The sequence below is a fragment of the Tarenaya hassleriana genome, unplaced genomic scaffold, assembly GCF_000463585.1.
Source record: "Tarenaya hassleriana unplaced genomic scaffold, ASM46358v1 Cleome4, whole genome shotgun sequence".
Classification (NCBI taxonomy): domain Eukaryota; kingdom Viridiplantae; phylum Streptophyta; class Magnoliopsida; order Brassicales; family Cleomaceae; genus Tarenaya; species Tarenaya hassleriana.
In genome coordinates this window covers 5,629,894-5,654,057 of record NW_010966881.1, presented here as the reverse complement: position 1 = coordinate 5,654,057, position 24,164 = coordinate 5,629,894, and the positions used below count along the sequence as shown (strand labels likewise).

At 40.0% G+C, this 24,164-nt stretch overlaps 8 protein-coding genes and 1 pseudogene across 12 annotated transcripts in view; 4 read left to right on the top strand and 5 right to left on the bottom strand.

The window, feature by feature from the left end:
* The window catches only part of LOC104824266 (aquaporin TIP1-3), a 1,810-nt gene extending 428 nt beyond the window's left edge, over positions 1-1,382 (bottom strand). Inside the window, exons 1-3 of the mRNA XM_010556295.2 lie at positions 1,177-1,382; positions 789-1,039; positions 14-280 (exon numbers count right to left, since the gene is read on the bottom strand). Of these exons, the coding sequence (XP_010554597.1) occupies positions 14-280; positions 789-1,039; positions 1,177-1,309 (651 nt within the window). The 5' untranslated portion in view covers positions 1,310-1,382. The remainder of the gene's footprint in view (positions 1-13; positions 281-788; positions 1,040-1,176) is intronic.
* Positions 1,383-1,917: 535 nt separating this feature from the next.
* On the top strand, positions 1,918-3,706 carry LOC104824267 (60S ribosomal protein L23a-2-like). Its single transcript, XM_010556296.1, has 4 exons — positions 1,918-1,970; positions 2,190-2,242; positions 2,934-3,297; positions 3,385-3,706. The coding sequence occupies exons 2-4, from the start codon at positions 2,227-2,229 to the stop codon at positions 3,467-3,469; spliced, it is 465 nt and encodes a 154-aa protein (XP_010554598.1). The 5' UTR covers positions 1,918-1,970; positions 2,190-2,226; the 3' UTR covers positions 3,470-3,706.
* Positions 3,707-3,864: 158 nt separating this feature from the next.
* Positions 3,865-6,004, top strand: LOC104824268 (psbP-like protein 1, chloroplastic). The gene is made up of 7 exons (XM_010556297.2): positions 3,865-4,026; positions 4,186-4,276; positions 4,780-4,860; positions 5,036-5,118; positions 5,219-5,413; positions 5,551-5,647; positions 5,767-6,004. Exons 1-7 carry the CDS (start codon positions 3,979-3,981, stop codon positions 5,862-5,864), a joined length of 693 nt encoding a protein of 230 aa, XP_010554599.1. The 5' UTR covers positions 3,865-3,978; the 3' UTR covers positions 5,865-6,004.
* A 160-nt stretch (positions 6,005-6,164) lies between these two features.
* On the top strand, positions 6,165-7,842 carry LOC104824269 (annotated as a pseudogene).
* A 712-nt stretch (positions 7,843-8,554) lies between these two features.
* Positions 8,555-10,540, bottom strand: LOC104824260 (photosynthetic NDH subunit of lumenal location 1, chloroplastic). The gene is made up of 8 exons (XM_010556289.1): positions 10,410-10,540; positions 10,198-10,294; positions 9,866-9,958; positions 9,613-9,689; positions 9,403-9,525; positions 9,250-9,321; positions 8,923-9,019; positions 8,555-8,807 (listed from the first exon to the last, which is right to left on the bottom strand). The coding sequence occupies exons 1-8, from the start codon at positions 10,461-10,463 to the stop codon at positions 8,704-8,706; spliced, it is 717 nt and encodes a 238-aa protein (XP_010554591.1). The 5' UTR covers positions 10,464-10,540; the 3' UTR covers positions 8,555-8,703.
* A 204-nt stretch (positions 10,541-10,744) lies between these two features.
* Positions 10,745-12,374, bottom strand: LOC104824259 (60S ribosomal protein L23a-2). Its single transcript, XM_010556288.1, has 4 exons — positions 12,319-12,374; positions 12,067-12,119; positions 11,126-11,489; positions 10,745-10,994 (listed from the first exon to the last, which is right to left on the bottom strand). Exons 2-4 carry the CDS (start codon positions 12,080-12,082, stop codon positions 10,910-10,912), a joined length of 465 nt encoding a protein of 154 aa, XP_010554590.1. The 5' UTR covers positions 12,083-12,119; positions 12,319-12,374; the 3' UTR covers positions 10,745-10,909.
* A 725-nt stretch (positions 12,375-13,099) lies between these two features.
* On the bottom strand, positions 13,100-17,555 carry LOC104824258 (protein-tyrosine-phosphatase MKP1). Of its 3 annotated transcripts, none has more exons than XM_010556287.2 (4): positions 17,412-17,555; positions 14,353-17,074; positions 13,407-13,776; positions 13,100-13,322 (listed from the first exon to the last, which is right to left on the bottom strand). In XM_010556287.2, the coding sequence occupies exons 2-3, from the start codon at positions 16,768-16,770 to the stop codon at positions 13,720-13,722; spliced, it is 2,475 nt and encodes an 824-aa protein (XP_010554589.1). In that variant the 5' UTR covers positions 16,771-17,074; positions 17,412-17,555; the 3' UTR covers positions 13,100-13,322; positions 13,407-13,719. The 3 variants fall into 3 exon arrangements, with proteins under 3 accessions (XP_010554589.1, XP_010554587.1, XP_010554588.1); XM_010556285.2 differs by having other exon boundaries at positions 13,621-13,776; XM_010556286.2 differs by having other exon boundaries at positions 13,621-13,776; positions 14,353-17,054.
* Positions 17,556-20,061: 2,506 nt separating this feature from the next.
* Positions 20,062-23,073, top strand: LOC104824256 (metal tolerance protein 11). The gene is made up of 6 exons (XM_010556280.2): positions 20,062-20,378; positions 21,223-21,332; positions 21,441-21,686; positions 21,956-22,036; positions 22,137-22,370; positions 22,485-23,073. The coding sequence occupies exons 1-6, from the start codon at positions 20,213-20,215 to the stop codon at positions 22,830-22,832; spliced, it is 1,185 nt and encodes a 394-aa protein (XP_010554582.1). The 5' UTR covers positions 20,062-20,212; the 3' UTR covers positions 22,833-23,073.
* Positions 23,012-24,164, bottom strand: part of LOC104824257 (splicing factor 3B subunit 3-like) — a 5,025-nt gene continuing 3,872 nt past the window's right edge. For 2 of the 3 annotated variants that reach the window (XM_010556283.2, XM_010556284.2), the window contains exons 3-5: positions 24,096-24,164; positions 23,381-23,872; positions 23,017-23,292 (exon numbers count right to left, since the gene is read on the bottom strand). In XM_010556283.2, coding sequence (XP_010554585.1) covers positions 23,155-23,292; positions 23,381-23,872; positions 24,096-24,164 — 699 coding nt within the window. In that variant the 3' untranslated portion in view covers positions 23,017-23,154. Of the gene's footprint in view, positions 23,293-23,380; positions 23,873-24,095 lie in introns of all 3 variants that reach the window. The other variant, XM_010556281.1, reaches the window with a different exon arrangement.

The window sequence follows — 24,164 nt, the reverse complement described above, 5'->3', positions numbered from 1 at the left end:
GGAGCCAGTAGACCCAGTGGTGGGTCCAGGTCCAGCTGACGACGGCCGGGCCGAATGAGACGGCTGGGTTCATGGAGGCTCCATCGAAGGCTCCACCGGCTAGGATGTTAGCTCCGACGATGAGGCCGATGGCTAACGGCGCGATGACTCCGATATCGCCTTTCTTGGGGTCCACGGCGGTGGCGTAGACAGTGTAGACCAGCCCGAATGTCATCACGATCTCCAATACGACCGCGTTCCATGGTGTCACTCCTGACGATAGAGCGAATGCCGATGTTTCCTGTTGGATAAGTCATAATATATGTATATATCGATTAGGACAATTTGTTAGGTTTCATTTATGAAACATTTGTCTCAAAAAGAAAATATAATCGAAATAAAACAGGATAAATAAATAAGAACATGTTACACATGATTGAATCCATAACAGAACCATCTGCTAAATAAGGTAGAAATTAATTACTACAATAATCTTCTAGATCAATATAAAAAAACAACGTTGTTTTTAACGAAACAAGTGGTCGTAAGAAAAAATATTGTGGTCCCTATGATATAGAGAGAACTACTACTAAATATTAAATGGTCTATGCACGTTAATCATAAACTTTTCAAAATTTCAATTTAACTTTAATATAAAAAACCCAGTTAATAAAATAACACGCATAATACATAAACTAATATGATTAAAATGCTGATCCATATATATATACTAATAGAAATGTTCTAACATATATATATATATATGTAAGGTAATATATATATATATATATATACGAGTTTTTTCTCACCAATCCACCGGTGCCGATTTTGAGCAACAAGCAAGCGACGACGGAGCCGAGCAACTGAGCAATCCAATAGAGGATGGCTCTCAACAACGTAATGTTTCCACCTACGAAAGCTCCGAATGTGACCGCCGGGTTCACGTGCCCTCCGGAGATATTTGCTCCGACCGACACTGCTACGACCAATCCGAACGCGTGCGACAGCGACGCCGCCACCAGTCCCGACGGCGTGGCCGGACCGTTCCCCGTCAGCTTGTCTGAACCAGTACAGCGGATCCCAAGTTATAAGAAAACATGTTCCACGACAAAAGGAATATATATATATATATATGCACGTGTTTTTTTTGGGTAAAATAATATATGCGCATGCGTTACGAAGGATTTTGAAACTTACTGTACGCCATGCCCGATCCTTCACCGGCGAACACGAAAATGACCATCGAGAAAAACTCAGCGAACGCAGCCTTGATCGCATCCGGGTGGCTAGCCTCTCCCGGTGCCCCGATCGCTATTCTATTGATCGGCATTTTTTTTTACAAAAAAACGATTTTCAATCAAATAAATTTTATTTGAAATTCTTATTAACTAGCTTTTTATTTTTTTTACTTTTATCTCTCACAATTCAAGTGATAATCCCTTTGTTATGTGTGTGTACATATATATAGGAAAGAACTGCAAGAGACCCGGCAAAAAGTGGTGTTCCTGGTGAGGAGCAATAATAGGGGGGAGCAGGTTGAGATGACGCCACGTGTCGGCCATGTTTCTCCGGTACCACGTGTATGGTGGATATTTGTTTTGGCGGTCAAAAGGTCATCCTACGGTCGCCGACCATTTGTTGGTGGTAGGGTGGGACCCAGATGAGGGATGATCGTGTGGCGGTGAATGAGGTTCATTAGGATTTAGGAGACCGACCGTTCCGGTGCTAATTATTTAAAAAAAAATAAAATGGAACGTGGATATTTAAACATTTTTATTGGTTGGGGTTCGCGGGTCCCACTGTTTCTACCCTTTTGGGCTTGATATGGGCCGACTTTTATAAAGTATTTAAAATGTATATGTGGAATTGGGCTCTAGGGTTAAGGCCCAATATTCTAGGTTTTCTGCTTCGGCCATCTCTATGGCCATATAAACCATCATCATGTTTCTTCTACGACGGCCGAAGCGCTGAGTCCGACGCTGCTACTTCAGGTGCTTAATCTATCATCACCTTCGGCTCCTCTTATAGTTTCGTTCACCGGTTGATATCTCCAGTTTAGTTAACTTTGCTTGTGAAGTCGTATATTGGCGGTATAGTGAAATGGTTTCGGATGTAGTAGTCCTTGCAATTGGTTATCTGAGCTTGAATCTTTGCTTGGTTGGTGTCGTATGTTCTAAACTAAGCGGTTTGGTTTTCTGGGTTTGTCTCAGGTTTGGAAGAATTGGTGGGAAGGATAGATTTTGAGCCATGTCTCCGGCAAAAGGTACGATTTTTGGCGTTGTTACTCTTGCGTTGTTGGTATTTGTTTGGTTCTTGGAGTGCTTTTTGAAAGGGTCCTGTAAAAACATTATCTCGTTAGTCGTTACATCTGTCTATTGCTTGTCGAAGATTGCAATTTTGGCTCATGAAATGATGACGATGCTTTCTGTTATGCTCTTCATGTGAGTTTATCTGTTGTGTTCGTGGTGAACGACAGATGGATGATTGTTTGATTATTATTTTATGATACTAAGAGAGTTACTGCGCAAAATGAGACAAGATTCTTAGGTTTGAGTTTCTTGTTATCGCAATGAGTTTGAACTATGATTTTGGGACCCTGAATTGCGTGAACAGCAAATGTTACCAATTAGTTATTAAAAACCTACATCTCATTAGGGTTGGCATTACTCTTGAATATATTTTGCGAAACTAGCGGGATCTTTGTGAAAAAGGCTCAAAATTGTCATTGATGTATTGCTTATGACGTTTAGCTTTGAAGGTGAATTGCTTGCTTGCTTATATACCCGTCCCTTGAACCCGGGTTCATCCTGGTGAAAACCTAGTATCAGATATTATTGCCCTTCTCTTAAAGTTAGAACTGTTAATGGTACTCAAATTCATGGCAAATGCACTGCTGTTGGCTAATATTCGCCTGTGTTACTGTCTAATATGCTTCAGTTCTCATTGTTATGCAGTTGATAGTACCAAAAAGGCCGATCCCAAGGCCCAGGCTGTGAAAGCCGCAAAGGCTGTGAAATCTGGTCAGATCGTTAAGAGGTCGACAAAGAAGATAAGGACTAAGGTTACCTTCCACAGGCCGAAGACATTGACCAAGTCGAGAAACCCTAAGTACCCGCGAATCAGCGCACCCCCCAGGAACAAGTTGGACCATTACCAAATCCTAAAGTACCCTCTCACTACTGAATCAGCGATGAAAAAGATCGAGGACAACAATACCCTTGTGTTCATCGTCGACATCCGTGCTGACAAGAAGAAGATCAAGGACGCTGTCAAGAAGATGTATGACATTCAGACCAAGAAAGTTAACACCTTGATCAGGTACTTCGGAAAGAAACAGAAGTTTGTATGAACAAGATTGTTACCTCGGTTGATCTAACATGCAGAGTTGAACAATGGTGGTTGCAGGCCGGATGGAACGAAGAAAGCTTACGTGAGGTTGACCCCAGACTACGATGCTTTGGACGTGGCGAACAAAATCGGCATCATCTAAGTAGTAGCTAGTTTCGTGATCGGAGCTTCGTTTTCCCGCAGAGTTGCTGAGTTTTGCTGGGAAATTTCATCTTTCAAGTTGTTGTCTTAGAAACTGTGCGGCAAAAACCAGTCTATCTCCGTTCTCTTGTGATGCTATGTTGGATTCGAGTTCGTGTTTTTCAGTGGATTGTTTTATTGCCTTTTCTTCTCATGTCCTTGATTGATGATCGAAAGGGAAAGAAAGTTCAAAACTTCAGCTTCTTTTTTTTTTCCTTGTATTTTCTTAGCTTTTCATGTTAATTACGTATTACCGTGGTTGGTGATATTAATCAGAGAATTCACAAAAGAACGAATGCGAAATGGGGTTTTAGAGGTAAGGAAGCTTCTCTGTGGATAAACTCGGAAAACACGGAATGGATTAGGGACGCTCTCTGCCACAAAAACCGAGAGAGAGAGAGAGAGTTGTTGAGCTTTCTCGACAGATAAAAGCTTGTTTTCGCGAGTGACAAGAACAGACCATTAACGTCAATGGCTTCTCTGAAGCTTTCACCTTCTCCGCCGGTCTCCATCCCCAAGGTTCAATGCTTCTCTTACCATCATCTCTTGCTATATTTGTATATATCTGTGTACTGATGTGTATATCGACATTGAGTAAAGTGGGTGTTTTTCGATTTTGTTGAAAATTTGCGAATTTGGGTTTCTTTCTTCGTTTCTAATTCTGTGGTATGGTTACAGAGGAATGGGGGGTTTGTTGGTAGGAGAAGAATCTCTCTGGTTGTAAGGTCAGAACAAGCTCCTCATTTCTCAGCTTCTGATGTTCTTCAAGGTCAGTTCTCCACACTTTCTTAGCCCTTCAATTTGGTTTCATGAATCATGAATTGGCCTCCTTTTGATTACTGCTGCATTGAAAAGTTTGAATTCTCTCTGTTGTCTGAGCTCTTGAATGTGATTATCTGAACTTAATGATTCTGTAAGCACTAGGTCCATCATATGCTTTGGTTTGGTTTCAATGTTGGGTTGTCTGTGGAAAAGGTTGTCCCAAGAAAATTCAGAGCCTTTAAACGAGTTGCTTCTCATGTCGAAAAGTCTCTGATGTTTCGAGCTTCTTTATTTGTCTGAAGAGCACTGTACTTGATGGTAGTTCTCCTAGGAATCTCTCACTGTGTCCTCCATTTCAGAAATCTAAATCTTTCCCTGAATACATAATGAAGAAAGGGTTATTGGCTATGGCATTGCAGTTCCTATATTTATGAGCCTCTCGGTCATTTTAAAGGGAGGGAGCCCGTGTTCATTTCTCGGGTTTTATAAAATTTCTGTCTTCATTTCCAGATAAATGTAGCAGGCGCCAAATAATGTCCTTCGGTGTCATTGCCCCTTGTATCTCGTTGCTCAGCGAAGCTCAACCTTCATGTACGTATATATCCATCGTAGATAATGCCCTCGAGTTTTCACTTTTTGTCATCGAATGTTACAATTGGAGCTTGTTTCAATCCACCTATGCTGAAATGAAATCAAGGGTTAGCTTATTACAGTTTCTACTCCGAAGAGTTATTGCTGATATCCTAAGAAGATTGATATGGCTCAGTTGCTGCAGAAACGAAAAAGGGTTTCATCGCTGTGTATGACAAAAAAGATGGGTATTCCTTTCTCTATCCGTTCGGGTGGCAGGTAATGTTGATGCACATTCCTATGCTCTCATGGTGTGCTATTGCAGAAGTCGAATATTGGGTTTGTACAAAAAAAAAAATCTATGTTTTTGGGTGTTCAGGAAGTTGCAATTGCGGGTCAAGACAAGGTGTTCAAAGACGTGATCGAGCCATTAGAAAGCGTCAGTGTGAATCTGTTCCCGACGAACAAGCAGACCATTAAAGAGTTTGGCCCTCCTCAGCAGGTTGCTGAAACACTCATAAAGAAAGTTCTGGCTCCTATGAATCAGAAAACAAACCTTATCGAGGCATCTGAGGTATGTATGCCCCCGCCCCCCGATAAACGACTCCCATCACTTTGTATCTCGAAAGAGGAAGAAATCACTCTGTTTTTTTGGTGGAATTTTGAAGAAAACTCGGGTACTTTTTTTGTTTGTCTGCCTGCTTTTTTCAGCATGACGTTGATGGAAAAACGTACTACCAGTTCGAGTTCACGGCTCAAGCTAGAAACTACACCCGTCATGCTCTCAGCGCCATCACTGTTTCCGACGGTAATCCGCTCGACGCTCGAAGCTTATTCGAGAGCTTTCAGAGTTTCTCGAGCCTGGTATAATCCCGACATACCCTTTCGTGTTTTGTTTTTTTACGTGGAAAACGTTATATTCCGCAGGGAAATTCTACACTTTGACGACGGGAGCCAACGAGAGAAGGTGGGAGAAGATGAAAGAAAGGCTTCATGCCGTTGTAGACTCCTTCAAGATCTCATAGTGAAGAGAGAGAGAGAGAGAGAGCTTCTTCACTTTCTTCATTTGATATTGAACACTTCCACCACGCTCCAATAACATTGTTAAGAGTTTGCTGCGTAAAACTACAATTGCAGAGTCTGAGATTGATTTTTTGTTCATTCATCTCTTCTCCTCGACAGATAAAGACCATTTTGAATGACAGAAACCATCTTTTTCCAATGGTAAAAGCTCAAACCCAAAGTTAGTATATTATATAGTATTTATTAACTATGTAATAGCTCCTATTGTATTGTCCTATACAGTGTCGTTCAAATCATTATGCCATGTACATTTTATATTTATATGTACGGTGACGGTAGCCACAGGTATGGATTGTCGCCGTCCGACTCCCAAATCCGAATCTGAAGCTCGGTTTCTTGTCCTGTCAGTGGATGAATATCCGGTTTTCGGTTACGGAAACGAATACTATTGATTTTATGTATTTTGCAAACGGCGCTGTCCAAATCAAGACAGAATTCATCGTTTGGGTGGTTAAACCGGTGAAATGGTGGCCAGCTTTGAATTCGAACTTCTGAATTTAAGAAGGGATATTTACATGTACTTCGATCTAGAATATCAGTTGACATGGAGCGTGTCTCGCCGTGGTTTCTTATTCCACGTTTTGTTTGCCCCCATAGATTCTTTAATACAAAAGGGTCAACGTTCACGTTTTATTTTTCTGAGAGTGGGAAAAAGATTTATATATGCATTGTTTACGTAACTTGTTAAGCTTATTCATACTCAAACTTGCAGGTTTTGTAACAACAGATGAACAAGATGAGCAACTACACCGTGAGTTTTTCTAACACTTATTTTTTACGTGGGCTTGTTTTTATATATATATATATATATATATATATATATATATATATGCGCGTGTATGCATACATATATATACATCTCGATGTTGATATATTGATTTTCATGATTCGATCGAATTTCTGTGCAGTATTGTTTTTTCTTCTTCTGAATCTTCTTTCTTTCTTTCTTTCTTTCTTTCTTTCTGATGGAATCTGATTTTTTCATCTGCATCTTGTTATAAAAAAAACAAGGTTTCAAGGCAACTGGAACCATGGCATGAACTCAACGGCGAAGTGGTACTAGTCACGGGAGCTTCCTCAGGTCTTGGACAAGAGCTCTGTCTCGATTTGAGCAGAGCCGGTTGCAGAGTCATAGCCGCAGCTCGTCGAACCGATCGCCTCAAATCCCTATGCGACGAAATCAATAGAACAGTTCCCGCGGAGTCGCCGCCACGAGCCATGCCTCTCGAGCTCGATGTCTGCTCAGACGCAGCCGCCATTGAAGCCTCGGTGAAGAAGGCTTGGAACATGTTTGGGAGAATCGACGCGCTGATCAACAGCGCCGGAATCACAGGACCTTCCAAAATGAGTCTAGATTTGTCGGAACAGGAGTTCGATCGTGTCTTCAGGACAAACCTAACCGGTTCATGGTTAGTGTCGAAGTTCGTCTGCATCCGAATGCGCGAATCCAAAATCGGCGGCTCTGTCATCAATTGCAGGTCTTAACCGAGTGATGTTTCACGGAGGAATAGCATATAGTTGCTCAAAAGCCGCCATGGATACCATGACGAGGACGATGGCGATCGAACTGGGGGAGCATAAGATTAGGGTCAACTCCATAGCTCCGGGACTTTTCCGGTCAGAGATAACAGCCATGGCTGAAGAATATAGCGGACAGGATAGTGCCGTTGAAGGAGTTCGGAACAGTGGATCCAGCGATAACGTCTCTGGTACGGTATCTGATCCATGATTCTTCAGAGTACGTCACCGGTAATATATACGTTGCGGATTCAGGGACCATTCTCCCTGGTGTGCCGATTTACTCATCTCTTTGAAATCTGGATTTCTTGTGCGAGAAAGCTGTGCAACTCTTCGAGGCTTTTAGTTTGTAATATGTTCAATATGAGGGTGGAAAATCCCGAAATTATATGCGGGTCGAGTATCCGGATTTGTCTTTTTTTTTTTTTTTTTTTGTTTCGGCGGCGTTGCGAGGTTGGGTATCCGAATTTCAGGTACCCACAAGGTGTCTTGAATTCTCGGGTATCCAGCTGACAAGGGTGAGGTGCCAAAGCAAGGGGTCAAGCCGACAATGAGGCGAGGTGAAAGGATGAGTCAAAGTGTCGAGGCGAATAAAGAGAAGAGGAGGACGAGGAGGTGAAAGAGAACGAGGGCAGTCCCGGGAAGTCGAGGTGAAGAAAGAGTGACGTACCCAAGGAGCGAGCGATGATACTAATGTCGAACAAAATTCCAAAATCATCCTCAGCCCTCTCGCCCCTTCGACTTGGATCATCCGCGGTATGAATAATCACCGTTTAAAACCTGAACGTAAATCCAAAAAGTCGGATTCTCACTGTCGCTAGACCATACTGGACCCACCGGTGGACGATTACCCGAATTTCAAATACTCGACTTACGACTCCGATCGGATCGTAATACTCAAAATTTCGGATTCTCATTTCCACCCCTAACTATAAGAAAGCTTCGCTATCTATGCGGAATTCGAACCAGAGACCTCTAAAGAGTTTATCGCTCGTTAGAGGCAGAAAATCGATCCGAGCTAAACCAGTGACCTCTTCTTCATCATCTAACATCAGACATTGATGAAAACACTCCCCTACTTTTTCAGGTTCTGTTCTTTTTGTAGCAACGAAAATGGTGGGAGATATGCTGTAACATTTGAGATTACCTAATGGCTTATATATGTAGCATCGCTTCGTCGTATATATCTACAGATATGTAACTCAGAGAAACGAGCGAAACCCGAAACGAGTAAGAACTCGAAAGGAAAAAAAAAACGGAGAATCAAATATCGAGAACCTTGAAGGATTCAGCAACAACTTTGAGCATGTTCTTCATCCTTCTCCACCTCCTCTCATTTGCTCCAACTATCAGTGTGTAGTACCTGTCTGCACAAACAATCAGAAAACACCACTTGTTTAAACTCTGTATCTCCATGTCGAAATCGCAGTTCCTCAGTTCGACCCGGAAAAAAAAAACTTTTTTTTCTCCTTTGTTGCTTACTGTTTCCGATAGCTATCGTTGCGAAGGAAGTGGTTGCATAGTTCTTCGAGGCGAGCCCATACTCAAACGTGTAATAGCTTTTACCGTCGATGACTCGCTGCATCGTTTATCAGAGTGAATTGAATCGATCAGACAAGAGATTGACAAAGAGAGAGCGAGTTAGGAAAACACTTAGACTAACTCCTACATTCTTCCGATTCATCAATGAGTATTTCGGAAGAATCTGGGACCATATATAGATTGGTAATGACAAAAACCCGATTTTGAACATTTCTTTTCAAAGATAAGATCAGATGTAAGAAGACTTTCACTGAGATATAAACCAACCTCTTTCATATCATATATGGTGGCTACTTGGTTTGGTGCAGCATATATATGCTTCACCAGATCATAAACTACCTGATGAAACGGAGAGAAGAGATGACATTAATATTTCGAGAAAGACGAAAATCTGAGAGGGCTTCGTTTTTTTTTTAATACCTCTTCCATAGGACCCAAATCCCGGACGTCCTTTTTATCTGTCGGTATGAACCTTACTCTAACATTCTGCAACTGCATGTACCTGTCTTTGAAGGCTGAATCATGAGCCCTGAAGTCGAATTCCTATGAGCAGAAGAAGATTATATATATATCTCAAGCTTCAGTATATACAAGAACTTTCGGTCTGAGAAAAAAAAAACGAGGGCTTACCCTCCAATCCGATGGATAATAGTAAGAATACCCGTCTTGACGATCCACAAAAGGCGTAAAATTCTTTGGTACTACCTCTGTAGACATTTTATGCAGGAAATATCAATCAAACAAGAATTCAGCTCATAAGAACCTCGGTACAAGTATCATGTACCTTGATGATTTACATTCGTTTTCTTTACATTCAACCCGCTAAAGCTTTCAGATAATTACGTTATATGATCAATGAGAAGCAAGAGCTGATTCACGATACCTTCAGCGAGAAGAAAGCTTGCTGGAACTGTAGTTGCCACTAAGGTCCCCGCCCCCAGCAGAGCTAGTCTTCTCTTGCAATTCATCGAGGTTCCTGTTTCGCAATGACAATAACAAAAAAAGATTTGTGAATTTTGTGATGTGAAGAGAGAAATAAAATTTGGTTATGGAGGTGAAATTCCATTTTTGCTCAATTATCTCAGAGGAGAGAACACATGACAAACCAGTGCCAGAAACCCCCAAATAAAAATCCATGATTTTTTGCACAGATAAATGAGACGATCGACCAATTAAGAAGTGAAAACAGAAAGGGTTTTCTTCCATTTCTCTTACGATTCTCTGAGGGAATCGGTTTGCCTGAGGATTCAACCTTGCAACATGGAGAAAGCAAACAAGCTCTGGATGAAGAACTTGGACAGGCGATGTCTGTCTGAAAGATAAACATTATAAGAAGAAGAAGAAGAAGAATCAAAGATAGTTGACTGATGGAAAAAAAAAAAGAAAACCAGAATGCAGAGTGTAGAGAATCTCTTACAACATATTACCTTGTTGGATTTTGTTGTTGAGACATAACCCAGTGAGAGTGAAGAGACTGACATACTGACCAGAAAAGCAAGAGAATGTCATACCCCCCCCTTGCGGCAAAGACTTGATAAGGGGGTTTTCCTTCCTTTGTTTTCAATCTCACATGTTTTCCAACACAGATAAATGGATAACCTCACGTGCAGCTCACGTGCCTTTTGAAAGGAAGCCCAAAACCCATGAACAAAACCAAGGCTAATCCAAATTGGTGTGATTTCCATGAGGTTTTCCATGAGGCTAAAATGTACATTGCTCTTGCAATATATACTTGCAACAATCACAAATACAACAAACAATCTAGCAACAAGTATAAATAAAATTTCGAAAATTAAGTGAAAGGAGAATGTATGGTTTTTTTAGACATATAATACCATAAGTTCATATAATGGAACATTAAATTCCTAACAAAAACTGATTCATGATAAAGAGGGAGGGTTTCATATAATTGCAATGACAATATAACTTAGATGATGCCGATTTTGTTGGCCACGTCCAAAGCGTCGTAGTCGGGAGTGAGCCTCACGTAAGCCTTCTTCGTTCCATCCGGCCTTCAACCAGAAACCACAAAAGGATACTCAAATCAGTTCTTCTTCCGAAATGCGAAGAAAAGCGAAATTCCAACTCATGAATCATCACAAAGAAATCTAGAGAGTGAAACTTCTGTTTCCTTCCAATGTACCTGATCAAGGTGTTAACTTTCTTGGTCTGAATGTCATACATCTTCTTGACAGCGTCCTTGATCTTCTTCTTGTCAGCACGAATGTCGACAATGAACACAAGGGTATTGTTGTCCTCGATCTTTTTCATCGCTGATTCGGTAGTGAGAGGGTACTTTAGGATTTGGTAGTGGTCCAACTTGTTCCTCGGGGGTGCGCTGATTCTCGGGTACTTGGGGTTTCTCGCCTTGGTTAATGTCTTTGGCCTGTGGAAGGTCACCTTAGTCCTTATCTTCTTGGCTGACCTCTTAACAATCTGACCAGATTTCACCGCCTTTGCGGCCTTCACGGCCTGGGCCTTGGGATCGGCCTTTTTGGTACTATCAACTGCATAACAATGAGAACTGAAGCATATTAGACAGTAACACAGGCGAATATTAGCCACCAGCATTGCATTTGCCATGAATTTGAGAACCATTAACAGTTTTAACTTTAAGAGAAGAACAAGAAAATCTGATACTAGGTTTTCATCAAGATGAATCCGGGGTTCAAGGGGTGGGTATATAAGCAAACAAGTAGCTCAACTTTGAAGCTAAACGTCACAAGTAACACATCACTAACCATTTTGAGCCATTTTTACAAAGATCCTGCTAGTTACCCAAAACATATTCAAGAGTAATGCCGACTTTGATGGGATGTAGCTTATTGCTTGTTAACATTTGCCGTTCACAAAACTCTGGGTTCCAAAACCATAGATCAAAATCGCTGTCATACCAAGAAACTCAAAAACCTAAAAATCGTGACCCATTTTGCAGAGAAACTCTCTTAAATTATTTAAATTTAAAATCTTCGACAAGGCATATACAGATGTAACAACTTAATGATTTTTACAGGACCCTTCAAAGGAAACTCCAAATCAACGCAGGTACCAAGACCACGCGAGTCACAAAGCAAAGGTTCTCACCTTTAGCCGGAGACATTGCTCAGAATCTATCCTTTCCACCAAATCTCCTAAACCTGACACAAACCCCAAGAAAAAAAACAGCACACTTAGATTGGAAGATTCAAGCTCTGAGATCCAATCGCTTTGGCTAATGGATTCGGAATCTGTCCCACAACTCTTTGCCATACCGATAAATTCGATGCTGAAGTTAACTAAATCTGGATTAATCCATACGAACTCACAAATTGATAGAAGGAGGTGAAGAGGACGAACCTGAAGTAGCTGCCGCAGATGACGAAGGGTTTTGGCCGCCGCCGAGGAGAGAGGATGATCTTTTTATATATGGCAGAAGCAATGGGCCGATGTAACGAACTTAGCCCAATAGATTCTTATCCTAAAGCTCAGGCCCATATAATATGTTGCACTATATCGGTCGGCCCATTAAAGTTCATAAAGAAGTGAATTATTTATCACTAATCGTAGGCAGATTTTCAGTTAATGTAAATTAATATTCCTAGAGTTAATTAATTATCGCTTATAATAAAATATATAGAGAACTTGGTTTAGCAAGCTAGAAGATCCATATTTTGAACTATAACATTCAATTATGTCAATATATGTTAAAATTGGAATTCCACTTGGTATCTCGATCGAATTTGGTTTACTTCGAACAGGTTCCGGTTAGAATCCAAATCAAATCAAACCGGTAGCATTAGAATTTGGTTCGGTCCACTTGAATGATTATCCAATGAAACGAAAATAGGGATATATTGTTTTACTACTTAATCATGGATGTGCTTATAGTTATAGGGATAGTTTTATAATCGTTGGTGCAATTCATGCAGTAATACTATGAAAATCATGTTTCAACTGAATCTCTTGGAAAGGATCCTCCTGAGAGCTCAAACCTTAAAAGATGCAGCTTTGTCTTCCTGCTTTGAACCAGAAAACCGGTTTGAAAAATCATCCAAGGATGCTGTCAGTTAACCGCATTTTTAATTTCGGTTTAGATGGAATTCAAACCCTAAAGAACCGGAAAAAAGTTGTACCGATATAACCGAAAAACCCGAATCTACTTGGGGAGGGTTACTATCTTTTCAGAGTATCTGTAACATTGTAAGAGTTCATAACTAGAATATTAGTCTACTTTAGAATTTCATTGGATAAGCAACCAACCTTTGAGGTTAAAGGGGAAGTCTTTCTTTTGCTCTCTCTTTTTTCTGTACAAAAGAGAGGGTGTATTTCCTAAACGGGACTTTCGCGAGCAGAGTCTCCTCCTGCAGGAAGAAAGAAAACGCAAGCATTAAGTATGGAGTCCACAGCAAAAACTGGAACGAGGGCTTCCGAGTTCAGACACTTACTGGCAAACCCATTGATTTATACATACATTGCTTAGACCCGAAAACTGTCTTAAACCATTCTCTCCAAGGATTTGCATTTGCAGCAAGAACAAAGACAGGTCACATGGAACGGAAAAATCACAATTCTCTTTCTAGATTCCCATACCGAAACAACCACGAAAAAATATTGGGATAATGAAACATAGAGCCAGGGGGGGAGTTATAAGCTTAGTACCTGTTGTGGTTTTGTAGACATCAAGCACTGTGGAGAAAGTTGAAAAAATATCGAGGTTGGGATCTATGAAGAGAGGATATCCTGAACGAGCAGCAGCTACTACAACGCACTCAGCAGTGCAAGAAAACATGTCAGCTCCTCACCCTCCCTCATAATCTGAACAAATACGGAGAAAGAAACGTTAAAAGCTTGAAATCTATATGGTTTAGAGCAAACACGACTTCAGTAATTGAAAAAGAGATCATACCGATAGATGGCACGGCATACACTTCGACCCATCCATACTTATTTTAGGTCAAATGCCAACAACCAAATGGAGACAATCTAGAGAAAACAACTACACTATACCCAGCACATAACCTTATGAACTGCTACTTGCATTCCCAATGAAAAGCAAAAGCAAATCTCCTGGAAACGTAGAGATTCAACTACTCGGAAATAACAGACCAAGAAAATTACATATCTATGGACGAAGTTTTAGATATTCTGACTACGACAAACGAAAGGGCTAATATTCATCTCCTCTTAGTTTACAAAACAGATTTATCTATGATTAGGATTTAAGATTCGAGCAAAAAGGAAAAAGAAAAAGAAACCACAATTTCCAAAGCTATTTCCAGGGTAAAAGACATTAAGCAACAATGGTGAGGAACCAAATGCAGAATCAAAAAGGCTAAAAAGCAAACCCATAAACAAGAAATAATTATCGGTAACAAAAACTCTGGTCATTACCTTTACAGGGGTATCCTTTGGCAAATCCATCTGACGTAATATATCATTACCAACTTGAACCCAGTCGACCTTCTGCGTATTGCTCACCTTGTTGTTGCTATCTATCTGAGACTGGTTGTTCTCAAACGAGCTTCCTATCCAAATATGCAAAACCCTCCCGGTTTGTCCAATGATGTCACTTTGCGAAGAAACTACTATAACAGATTTGGAATCTAGATCAGACCTCCTAAATTTCGTAATTCTGTCCATGCTTGGCCACCAACATGCTACAGGATGCCTCAAGTTGCAGTCTCCTAATTCATAATTACCCGTCGTGTGTGAGAGAACAGAACCTAGAGTTTGTCCTGAACGACAATGCTTCTCTGGTTCACTGCAGTCGATTAAGGAAACCATTTCCTTCTGCGGCATAGAATCTATAATTCTGGCGGAAGGAATTCTCTCTGCGCAATCGCTATTTGGATCCACATCTCCATTTCCAACACCCTCCAAGTTGAAGACAATATCTATACTACCTGCCTGACATAAATTGCGACCACTAGGAATTTTGCCTCTATTGGAATCAGTCAAAACCGGCAGCTTCAGGGACTTTGACAGACTGCCCCGACGCTCTGCTAGAGAAGGTGAAACCTTTCTATCTGTGAACGGTTCAATGCGAGGCTGTAAAGAATTGTCCACACCACAGCTTCCTAGAAAGCTAGATTCATTAGGCGAAGTTTGGGATGGACAGAGAGAGAGGTTGGACAAGTTGGGCAGCGTTGAAGATGGTGAAAGAGGACAAGAAGAGCTCAAGGACGAATGCCCAGAAGGCTCTGAGACATTCTTTGGATTAGTACTTGAATCTGCAGACACAGATTTTACAGAAAGATAAGGATGTGAAGCAGATGAGGAGGAGGAGGAGGTTGATGCAGGTGACAAGGCATGCACTATCATCATAGAATCAGAATACATCCTAGAAAGTGGTGGTCTGGTAACTGTCATGGAAGTCTTCTCAAACCTTGAAGCAAACTTACATTTCAGTGAACTCCAACTACTTTCCCTTGCAGGAAGATGAGTCTCATTTTCATCATTGCACGAGGCAAAGGGAGGCACAAAACCTCCGACAATGGCTTTCTGGACTATCTCAAAATCGACATTATATGTGTCAACCTTCTTGTTACCTGGTGGTGTTTTAACCAACAACTCCCCAATCTTATCTCTTTCTCCTGACTTGTCCATCATGGGTAACATATTCATAAAAGCATCCCAAAAATAAGCAGGCTCCATGCCCTCCCTGATCACAGAAATAGGTGCTTCTACTTTCTCATATCGGACGATCTGGCAAACAGCAGCCCTTGCATCTCTTTCCACGATGTCTTCGCATTTGGTCCCGACCCAAATATAAATTGCAGAGGGTATTTGAATGATAAATGCACCTCTTGAATCCAAGGATGATGGAGATGGATCATTCAACAATTTTGGAACAAGGTGCAAAGGATCATAAGGTGAGTGCGGGGACATTCTGTACATTCTAAGTAAGGATGTGGGGCTAAGTGGGAAAGCATGAACTCTTTTTTGACATTGTAACAATTGGCAAGCAAAGCCCATGTTAGGATCAGCTATACCTCTGGCAGACTTCACATACTGAAACGCATCATCGAAATTCTGCCCTTCTCTCCACATCAGATATGCTATCACTAAAGAGGTAGAACGTGAAACCCCCTGACAACAGTGAACAAATATCCTTCCTTTTTGTTCCCTGACATCTTCGAAATAGTCAAAAACATCATAAAGAATGCTAGTAATATCCTCTGATGGACTATCCTGCAGCCACAATGTCCTGTACACAAAATCAGACTTAAAATACTCTGGACAGACAAAACCCACGCAGTTCAGGATATGGGTGATTCCGTTCTGTTTCAGTATATCCTTGTCTTTGGCTACAGCATCTCCACCTAAATATATATGCTCTGCCACCTTCGAACATTCTTTATCAAATAAAGCAATCTTATCCCTCTTAGCTTGACCATGGCCCTTATCTAGGATCCGCTGCGTGGACGATAAATCAAGCTTCAGCCTCTCTCCAGTCTTGTTCCCACTTGGGGTAGGCGGATGCGGCCACTCCCCAAGATCATCGGAACCCGCCTTAGGCCACTCATCCAAACTCCTGCGGGCAATGGATAGAGGCTGCAAAGGTGGCAAACAAGCTCTAGCCTTGCTGTTTTGCTGTGACCGAGGCGTTAAAGGGGCTGCTGGGCATCTCCGATTCGGCCCATTGCCGCTAGAAGAACTACTCCCAATCGGAGCAATTAAATGTTGCTCCTCATTTTCAGGATTTTGAGATGCAGTTCGCGAGGCAGACCAAGAGGCTGAGCGCCAGAACATTCTCTTAGATCCGGGAGGAGCCTGACCATTGCTGGCCACATCTTCTCTTCCCACCATGCCAACTCTCTGTATACCTACACAGACTTAACTAAAGCCCAAAATAGAACGAAGTCTCGAGCTACTTGAACATTCGGCTTATGCTAAATTCTCATGAAACCGTGTTGCTTCAGCCGTAGCCACTTCAGCTTAGTGACGGATATGAGATATCACATCCACATCTGATCCAGAATCTTCTCATACATTCCAAGATAAACCCATCAAATCCCACTCAATCATGAACTCGATATCAAAGTACGACGAGACCAGCATCAGATCGAACACAACAAGAGCAAATAGCTGAACTGCATAGACAAAAATCACACTGGAAACGACAGTTACTACACATCAATATGAATAATTCAGCGAGGAACAACAGTAGCCCAAAAGATTACAAGCGACAAAGTAATAATTCCGAAGAATCAAATAAGCAAATTCATCGATACAAAAAAGCAACCCAGAGATACCCTGATCAAGGAAAATAGAAAGCGAACGACACTAAGCACCAAAAGGAAACAGAACTCGAAACAGAAACCGAAGCAGGGACAGAACAATCTAATAAGCAGATAAACCAAAGGACACGAACGGTTCTCTAGGGTTTTTCCGGCCAATATCAACATATGAGAGAGAGACAGAGAGAGAGAGAGAGATTTGGGACTTACGGAGTGAGAAACAAGGAGAGAATCGTCCAACAGAGATCTTTCCCCTCTGTAGAGAGAAAACGGGAAAGCGCATCGAAAAAGAAAGGGAAGAAGATTGGAAGAGTGACGAGCAGCAAATTTTACAATTCTTTTTTTTTTCTTCTCAAGGCTTAACAATTAATTTTAATTATTTCTACGTCCTTGGAGCACTTTGTATATATATGTATGTATGTATATATATATATATATTTAGTAATCATGTAAATGTGCACTAAAGAATTTGCAATGTGTGTTTGTTGAAAGTTGAACGGCATTTCATCAGAATAGTATTTGAAGACAGAAGATTAACGGAAGAAATTTAACAACGTTAATGATTTTCCTCATTTAATGTGTATAAATAATATTTATGACAAATAAATAATTATTTCCTTTTTTAGATAATATGACGACCAACATAAGTTATTTTAAAATAATCGACTGAATTAACCTTGTGAAATTTTGTTTTACAAAACAATATAACAAAATTGGGGATGATTTTTATTTGCAAAGTTAGAGGAGACATGATAATGTATGGCTTTATCCCTTTGATAGATGATAGTAATTATTATTGTTTGATTTGATTTTTTTCTTAAATATTCCTCCAAAAAATGAAATATTTGCGGTTAATTTTGTAATTATACAAAATATAGTGGTTCAAAATCAAAAACCATTTTGGATTTTGTGTTGATTGCAACGTTTTCTTTTTTCCTTAAAAAAAAAACAAGTTCCCTTTTGTTGACTAGTCGTTATGCAATGATTTATTTTGTTTCCTAATATTCATGGGTCAATGCATAATAAAATATTTTAGGTACTAAATTTATGGAATTACCTAGATAACAATATAAAGATTTGCAATGTTTATGGTAATAATTTGGCATCAAATATAAAATATGGATCAATGCATGAAATCACGCACAAAATGGAATTCATACGAAATCAAACCATATCTACACTAAAATATATAAAATATTCATGAAATTTTTTCAAATTAAGTTTTCTAACATAGACCTAGTCAAACCAAATGGTTTAATATTGGAATATAATTTAGTGTTAGATTTTGTTATAGAATTTAGGAACGTAGTCGCTGTAAGCGATGTCCTTGGTCAGGAATTGTAAGCTATAAGTCCAAGTCAATGCTATAGAAATTTACGAATATAATTTGCTAAGAAAAAAAAATACGTTAATATGAAAAAAAAGGAATTTGAATTGGGAGTTACCTTGTGTTATTAGCCAAAAGCATAATAACCAATAAAAATGCCATATATTTATATTCATAAACGAAACAAATACTAGCTATAATGAATTTTAAATATAATTTTTGAATCGTAAATGAAGCTAAAACTAACCGAATAATAATAATAATTTTTTAAATCATATGTCATGCGTATCAAGATGGTCATCTAAATAGTTAAGCTAATTTTTTTAGGTAACCGGATTTCTCAGACCCAAAGGCTTAGACTAATTCCAACTCACGCGATAATAGTATTCACTTTAAAAAAGTGTGTACAATAGAAAAATAACATTATCTAATTCACCATATGCACGATCAATGATTCAATATCAATTTGTTAGGAGATATGTGGATCGATCTCTTACTATAATATTGTTTTAATATCCAAATAAATATTTAAATAAATTGAAATTAAATAAAAGATAACTAATTTTTTTTATTATTGCGGATCTAAATAAATCTGGTAACTTTCTACAATTGGAGAAGAGAGAGAAATTGATGTCAAATACATTATATATAATCTAATGTAAAAATAAAGATCAACCCTTCACTTTCGAATTAGTCTGAGTTAGGAGTATCAAAAAATATGAAGAATAAATTGAAAGATATAAAGAGATGCAAAAAATATCATAAAATATTATGGTAATATTATGATATAAATATATGATATTATTTCGAGATATTGATTTTATCTCTTTATATATCTATAATATTCTACGTTACATACAAGGCTAAGGCCTTCAGATATAAAAAGTCACGGTGTTTTAACTTTTATATATAAAAACAAATTGATCAGCATCTAAAACAATGTATACGAGGGACTTGATACGTTTTTTTGTACGTATCAAGATGTGTGGAGAGAGTTTCAGAATTCCCGTAGATGTACGAGTATTTGTTCTGGATTTTAATTGTTTTTTAATTTACGGAAATTAGCATTTTACGATTTTTTTATAAAGCGTATTTTTTAAATTTATTTAGTTATTTATATATATATATATATATATAAATATATAAAACTGCGTATTGTAGTAAAACTGTAATTTTCTGACCAGTATTCGTGGCATCGTGCCGGTAGATTCGATGACGTTGGCATCGCAATCCGACCACAATTTCGACCAATCTCTACCGTACGATTTGAATATGAATAAATCAACGGCTGTCAGGGCTTCCAGTAATTATAATCTGGGACCCATCCCGGACAGTTCACAGTTAATTCTATCTATCTCTACTAATTCGATTCAATCTCAACCGTCCACGTGTATAAACGTACCCGATATTTCTTCCAATCAAAGTCCGCCACGTGGACTTTGGAAATGATTTCTTCCTGGTTTGAGTATCTCTCTGACTCTGAATGCCTACCACAACAGTGTTCCGAAATCAGATATTTATTTCCTAAGTTACCCTCCTACTATTCTCAAATTTTCGTTCTGTACCCTTTCCCCTTCCCCATTTGATGTAAACAAAGTTCGCTTCTGCTACTTCGAAATATAATCTCTCGCACTTCTACTGCCCCGTAGCGATTCTCTTTCTCTCTCATCGGGTTAACCGGAAAATGGCTGAGCCGGTGACAAACGATCGTGCCGAAGGGATCTCGCTGCTCGGAGATCAAGTCAACAATGACCGGTCATGGCAATTGAACTTCGAGGATTACCAGGTTTCCCCGGATTACAAGGACAAGAAACAGCCGAACAAGCTCCACGATTGCCTTGGTTGTTTGGGTAATTTTCGAATGCCCAGCTTAATTATTCTTCTTTCTTTTTTTGGTAGGTCTTTTCGGTTTCTTCTCCATCGGGCGAAGATTTGACGGCTGCGGAAGTTCTGGTTTGAAATGGGTTTACTAGAGGAAAGAGTAGTCGTTGCATTCCATTTTGGGGTTAAGATAAATTCATTTTTTGCGTCATAAGTTTGCTATTTTTAAGGCATTTGACTCTTGGAAGATTTTATTTGAAATTTCAAGTTTTCTTCAAGATTTGGAGGAATTTAGAGAGTGGTACGTCTGTATGAAGCAAAAGCTATGATGGGTACTGCTCAGATTGTTGGGAAAACAGAACCAAGAGAACGAATTATTAAGACATCCAATGGTTGTAGCAGCAAGTTTAGAGTTCAGGAATCTTTTAGTTTGAAAAGGACAAGAATCATAGTGTTTGGATCGTGTACTACTCGCAACTACAGCTAAATGCAGTACCACTAGCCATTGTTGCTACCTGGGTTTGCTCAATTTGTGGACCTCTAAGCCAATATGGGATATAATGCTGATGATTATTCAGGCCTAGTTTGGTTCTTAATCTTCAATTATGTCCTCTCCGGGCATGGGAGTTTTACTTGACGAAGTTAATATAGTTGTAATTTGCAACTTAGCTGAATCCCGGTTCCTCATGGATAGGGCCTAATTGTTTTTGGTGTATCGGCAATTATTGTATAGAAATCAAGAAGCAAATGGATGCTAACTGGCTTTAGAAAGACTTTCCTCGCCTGGATGCTTCTCCATTGAGGAAAAAAAATTGGATCTTTTATGAAGTTGTCCTATTGATTAATCTCTTCTATGCATCTTAATGGTTTCAGGTCCTGAAGATGATGTGGCAGATTACTACCAGCAGCAAGTAGAGATGCTTGAGGGTTTTAATGAAATGGACGCACTTGCTGAACGTGGTTTCGTCCCTGGAATGTCCAAGGTTAATAGCTTTGGTTCTCCATTCCCCCGTGTTTCTTGAAAACTCAAAATTTCGTATGTTCTCAAGATCCATTGTGATTGATACGTATCCTTTTGTGTTTGGCCGTAGGAAGAGAGGGAGAAGTTGGCCAGAAGCGAGACATTGGCAATAAGGATATCGAATGTTGCGAACATGATTCTTTTCGTTGCTAAAGTCTATGCTTCTGTCAGAAGTGGTTCTTTAGCCATCATTGCATCCACATTGGACTCTCTTCTTGATCTTCTTTCTGGCTTCATCCTGTGGTTTACTGCGTTCTCGATGCAGACACCGAACCCGTATCAGTATCCCATTGGGAAGAAAAGAATGCAGCCATTGGTTAGTATCCTCTTGTTGGAAATTATAAATGTCTGTCAATTATGTTCTTGATATATATACATATATATGTGGTTGTGCTGCTTGTGCATCGTCCCAAAGCTAGATTCTTGTACATCGTCCAATGTAATGTAAACTCATATGCGGTTACCTATATTTCCAAGTTACAATCTTCTTGTGGTATATATTACTTGGTACAGCCATCTCTTGGCCGTATGAACTGTGTAAAGCTTTTCTAATTCCCATGATATGGTCTGAAATGGAATCTACAGGGAATCCTTGTATTTGCATCAGTGATGGCGACACTAGGACTGCAGATTATCTTGGAATCTATTCGCACTATGATATCAAATGTATGTCAACCTTAACCTTGTATGAATTTTTATATCACTTGGCTGATTTGAATCTGTTCTTGGGGGTACTAAATGCAGCTCCTTTTCTGTATTTTCATAGGAAAATGCTTTTAACCTGACCAAAGAGCAAGAGAGATGGGTCATTGGCATTATGCTTTCGGTTACCCTGGTCAAGTTCCTTCTGGTTATTTACTGCAAATCTTTCAGTAACGAGATTGTTAAAGCTTATGCACAAGATCACTTCTTTGATGTCATCACGAATATCATTGGACTTATTGCCGCACTTCTCGCAAATTACATCGATGATTGGATTGATCCTGTTGGAGCTATCATTGTAAGGAACTATATCTGTTTCTATCTCTACTGAAAGGCTCTTAACTGGTTTCTGTCTTTTCCAGACAGCCATATCCTGCCTGTTACCTTATGATTCTGCCGTGTTTTGTTGCAGCTCGCGTTATACACAATCCGAACATGGTCAATGACGGTGTTGGAAAACGTGAACTCCCTTGTCGGGAAATCGGCAGCGCCAGAATATCTGCAGAAACTGACTTACCTCTGTTGGAACCACCACAAAGCCATCAGGCACATTGACACAGTCAGGGCATACACTTTCGGCTCCCATTACTTTGTGGAAGTAGACATTGTCCTGCCTGCAGATATGCCCCTGCAAGTGGCACACGACATCGGGGAATCGCTCCAAGAGAAGCTCGAACTGCTCCCCGAGATAGAACGGGCCTTTGTTCACCTCGATTACGAGTATACCCACAAACCCGAGCACGCAAAAGCTCACTGCTAGCCGGAAAATATCGAGATTCCCTTTCGTTAATGCCTAAGGTTTATGAAGTGTTTAGATTGGTTCAATGATGGAGAAGGTACTGAGAGTCGGGTAGCGAGTTCTTTCTTTTGCAAGATTATTTTCCAGAATGTAACCGTTAGTGACTGGTAAGCATTTAGCTCCGTAATGTCTCCTGAACGGTTCATTAATTTCTGTCTCAAGATTTGGAACTTTGCGTAATGAAACCGTTACTACAAACCAATACCTTCTCTCTGCCCTTTTGCTTCAGACACTAATAACTAAAAAGAAAAGATGAAGTACAACAACTAACGATCTTGTCTTTTTAGATGATCTTATTCCTAACGTCTTCGAGCTTCTTCAGTATCTCTGCAGGAGTTCTATCCAATTCATCCGCAATTTTCCTCTGCAAGTCCATCGGTAGTGTCGGGAATTGCTCACATAGATCTCCATCTATCACATCCTGCAGAAAAAAACCACGAAAAATCATAAACCCCCGATTGTTTTCGGAATAACAGATTCCAGGAAATCGGAAGGGATTGATGAGTTACCTTAACCGGGAAATATGCAGAACGATAAGCCATGTGATCTCTTCCACACAAAGGAGGGTGTTCTTGCCTCATGTGCATCTCCAGATGAGAAAAGAAATCGACGTCGTCTCGGGATGTGAAAGCATGTAATGCCCCTAAGCTACCCATGACCGTTCCGTATATCATGCACTCTGATCCACCCGGGATCATCGACGCTTTCTGCATGCACGTCACTACGTCCCCGACATGGAACTGTACTATCTCCTCCATTTTGTTCGGGGCTCCGTTAAGTTTTCCTTGCTCCCACTTGATTTTCCCGCCGGTTGGATCTTCTTCAATCTCCTCGGATATATCCTGAGGTAACCTCACAAAATAGATGTTCCCGAATTTATCTGCACCTGCCATGGTGTCAAAATCGACGTGATGGGAAGCTGTAAGCCATCTAGGTACACAGTCATCTGCGAATATGTAGAGCTGATTCTCATCCCTTCTGTATTTGCAATAATGGAAAGACTGCAATAGAAAAGAAAAAAAGGGCCATTGCCCACATTAATCGCCAGAAGATATATGAAGGGATGATGAGAGGAAGGACTGAGACCTGTTCTTATAGATGATAGCAGCTCAATCTAACTTCATATTTTTGCCAAGACTAGTTATTTTCTACAGATTCACAAGCCCATGATCCATAGAAAGAACATTTTTCCACCTTAACCAATGTAAGAGTAATATTTCTTACCTCTTGGACGTCACCGACATAAATTCGGTCGCGGTAAGTCTGGATGGAGATAATAGTGCTGGGAAAGAG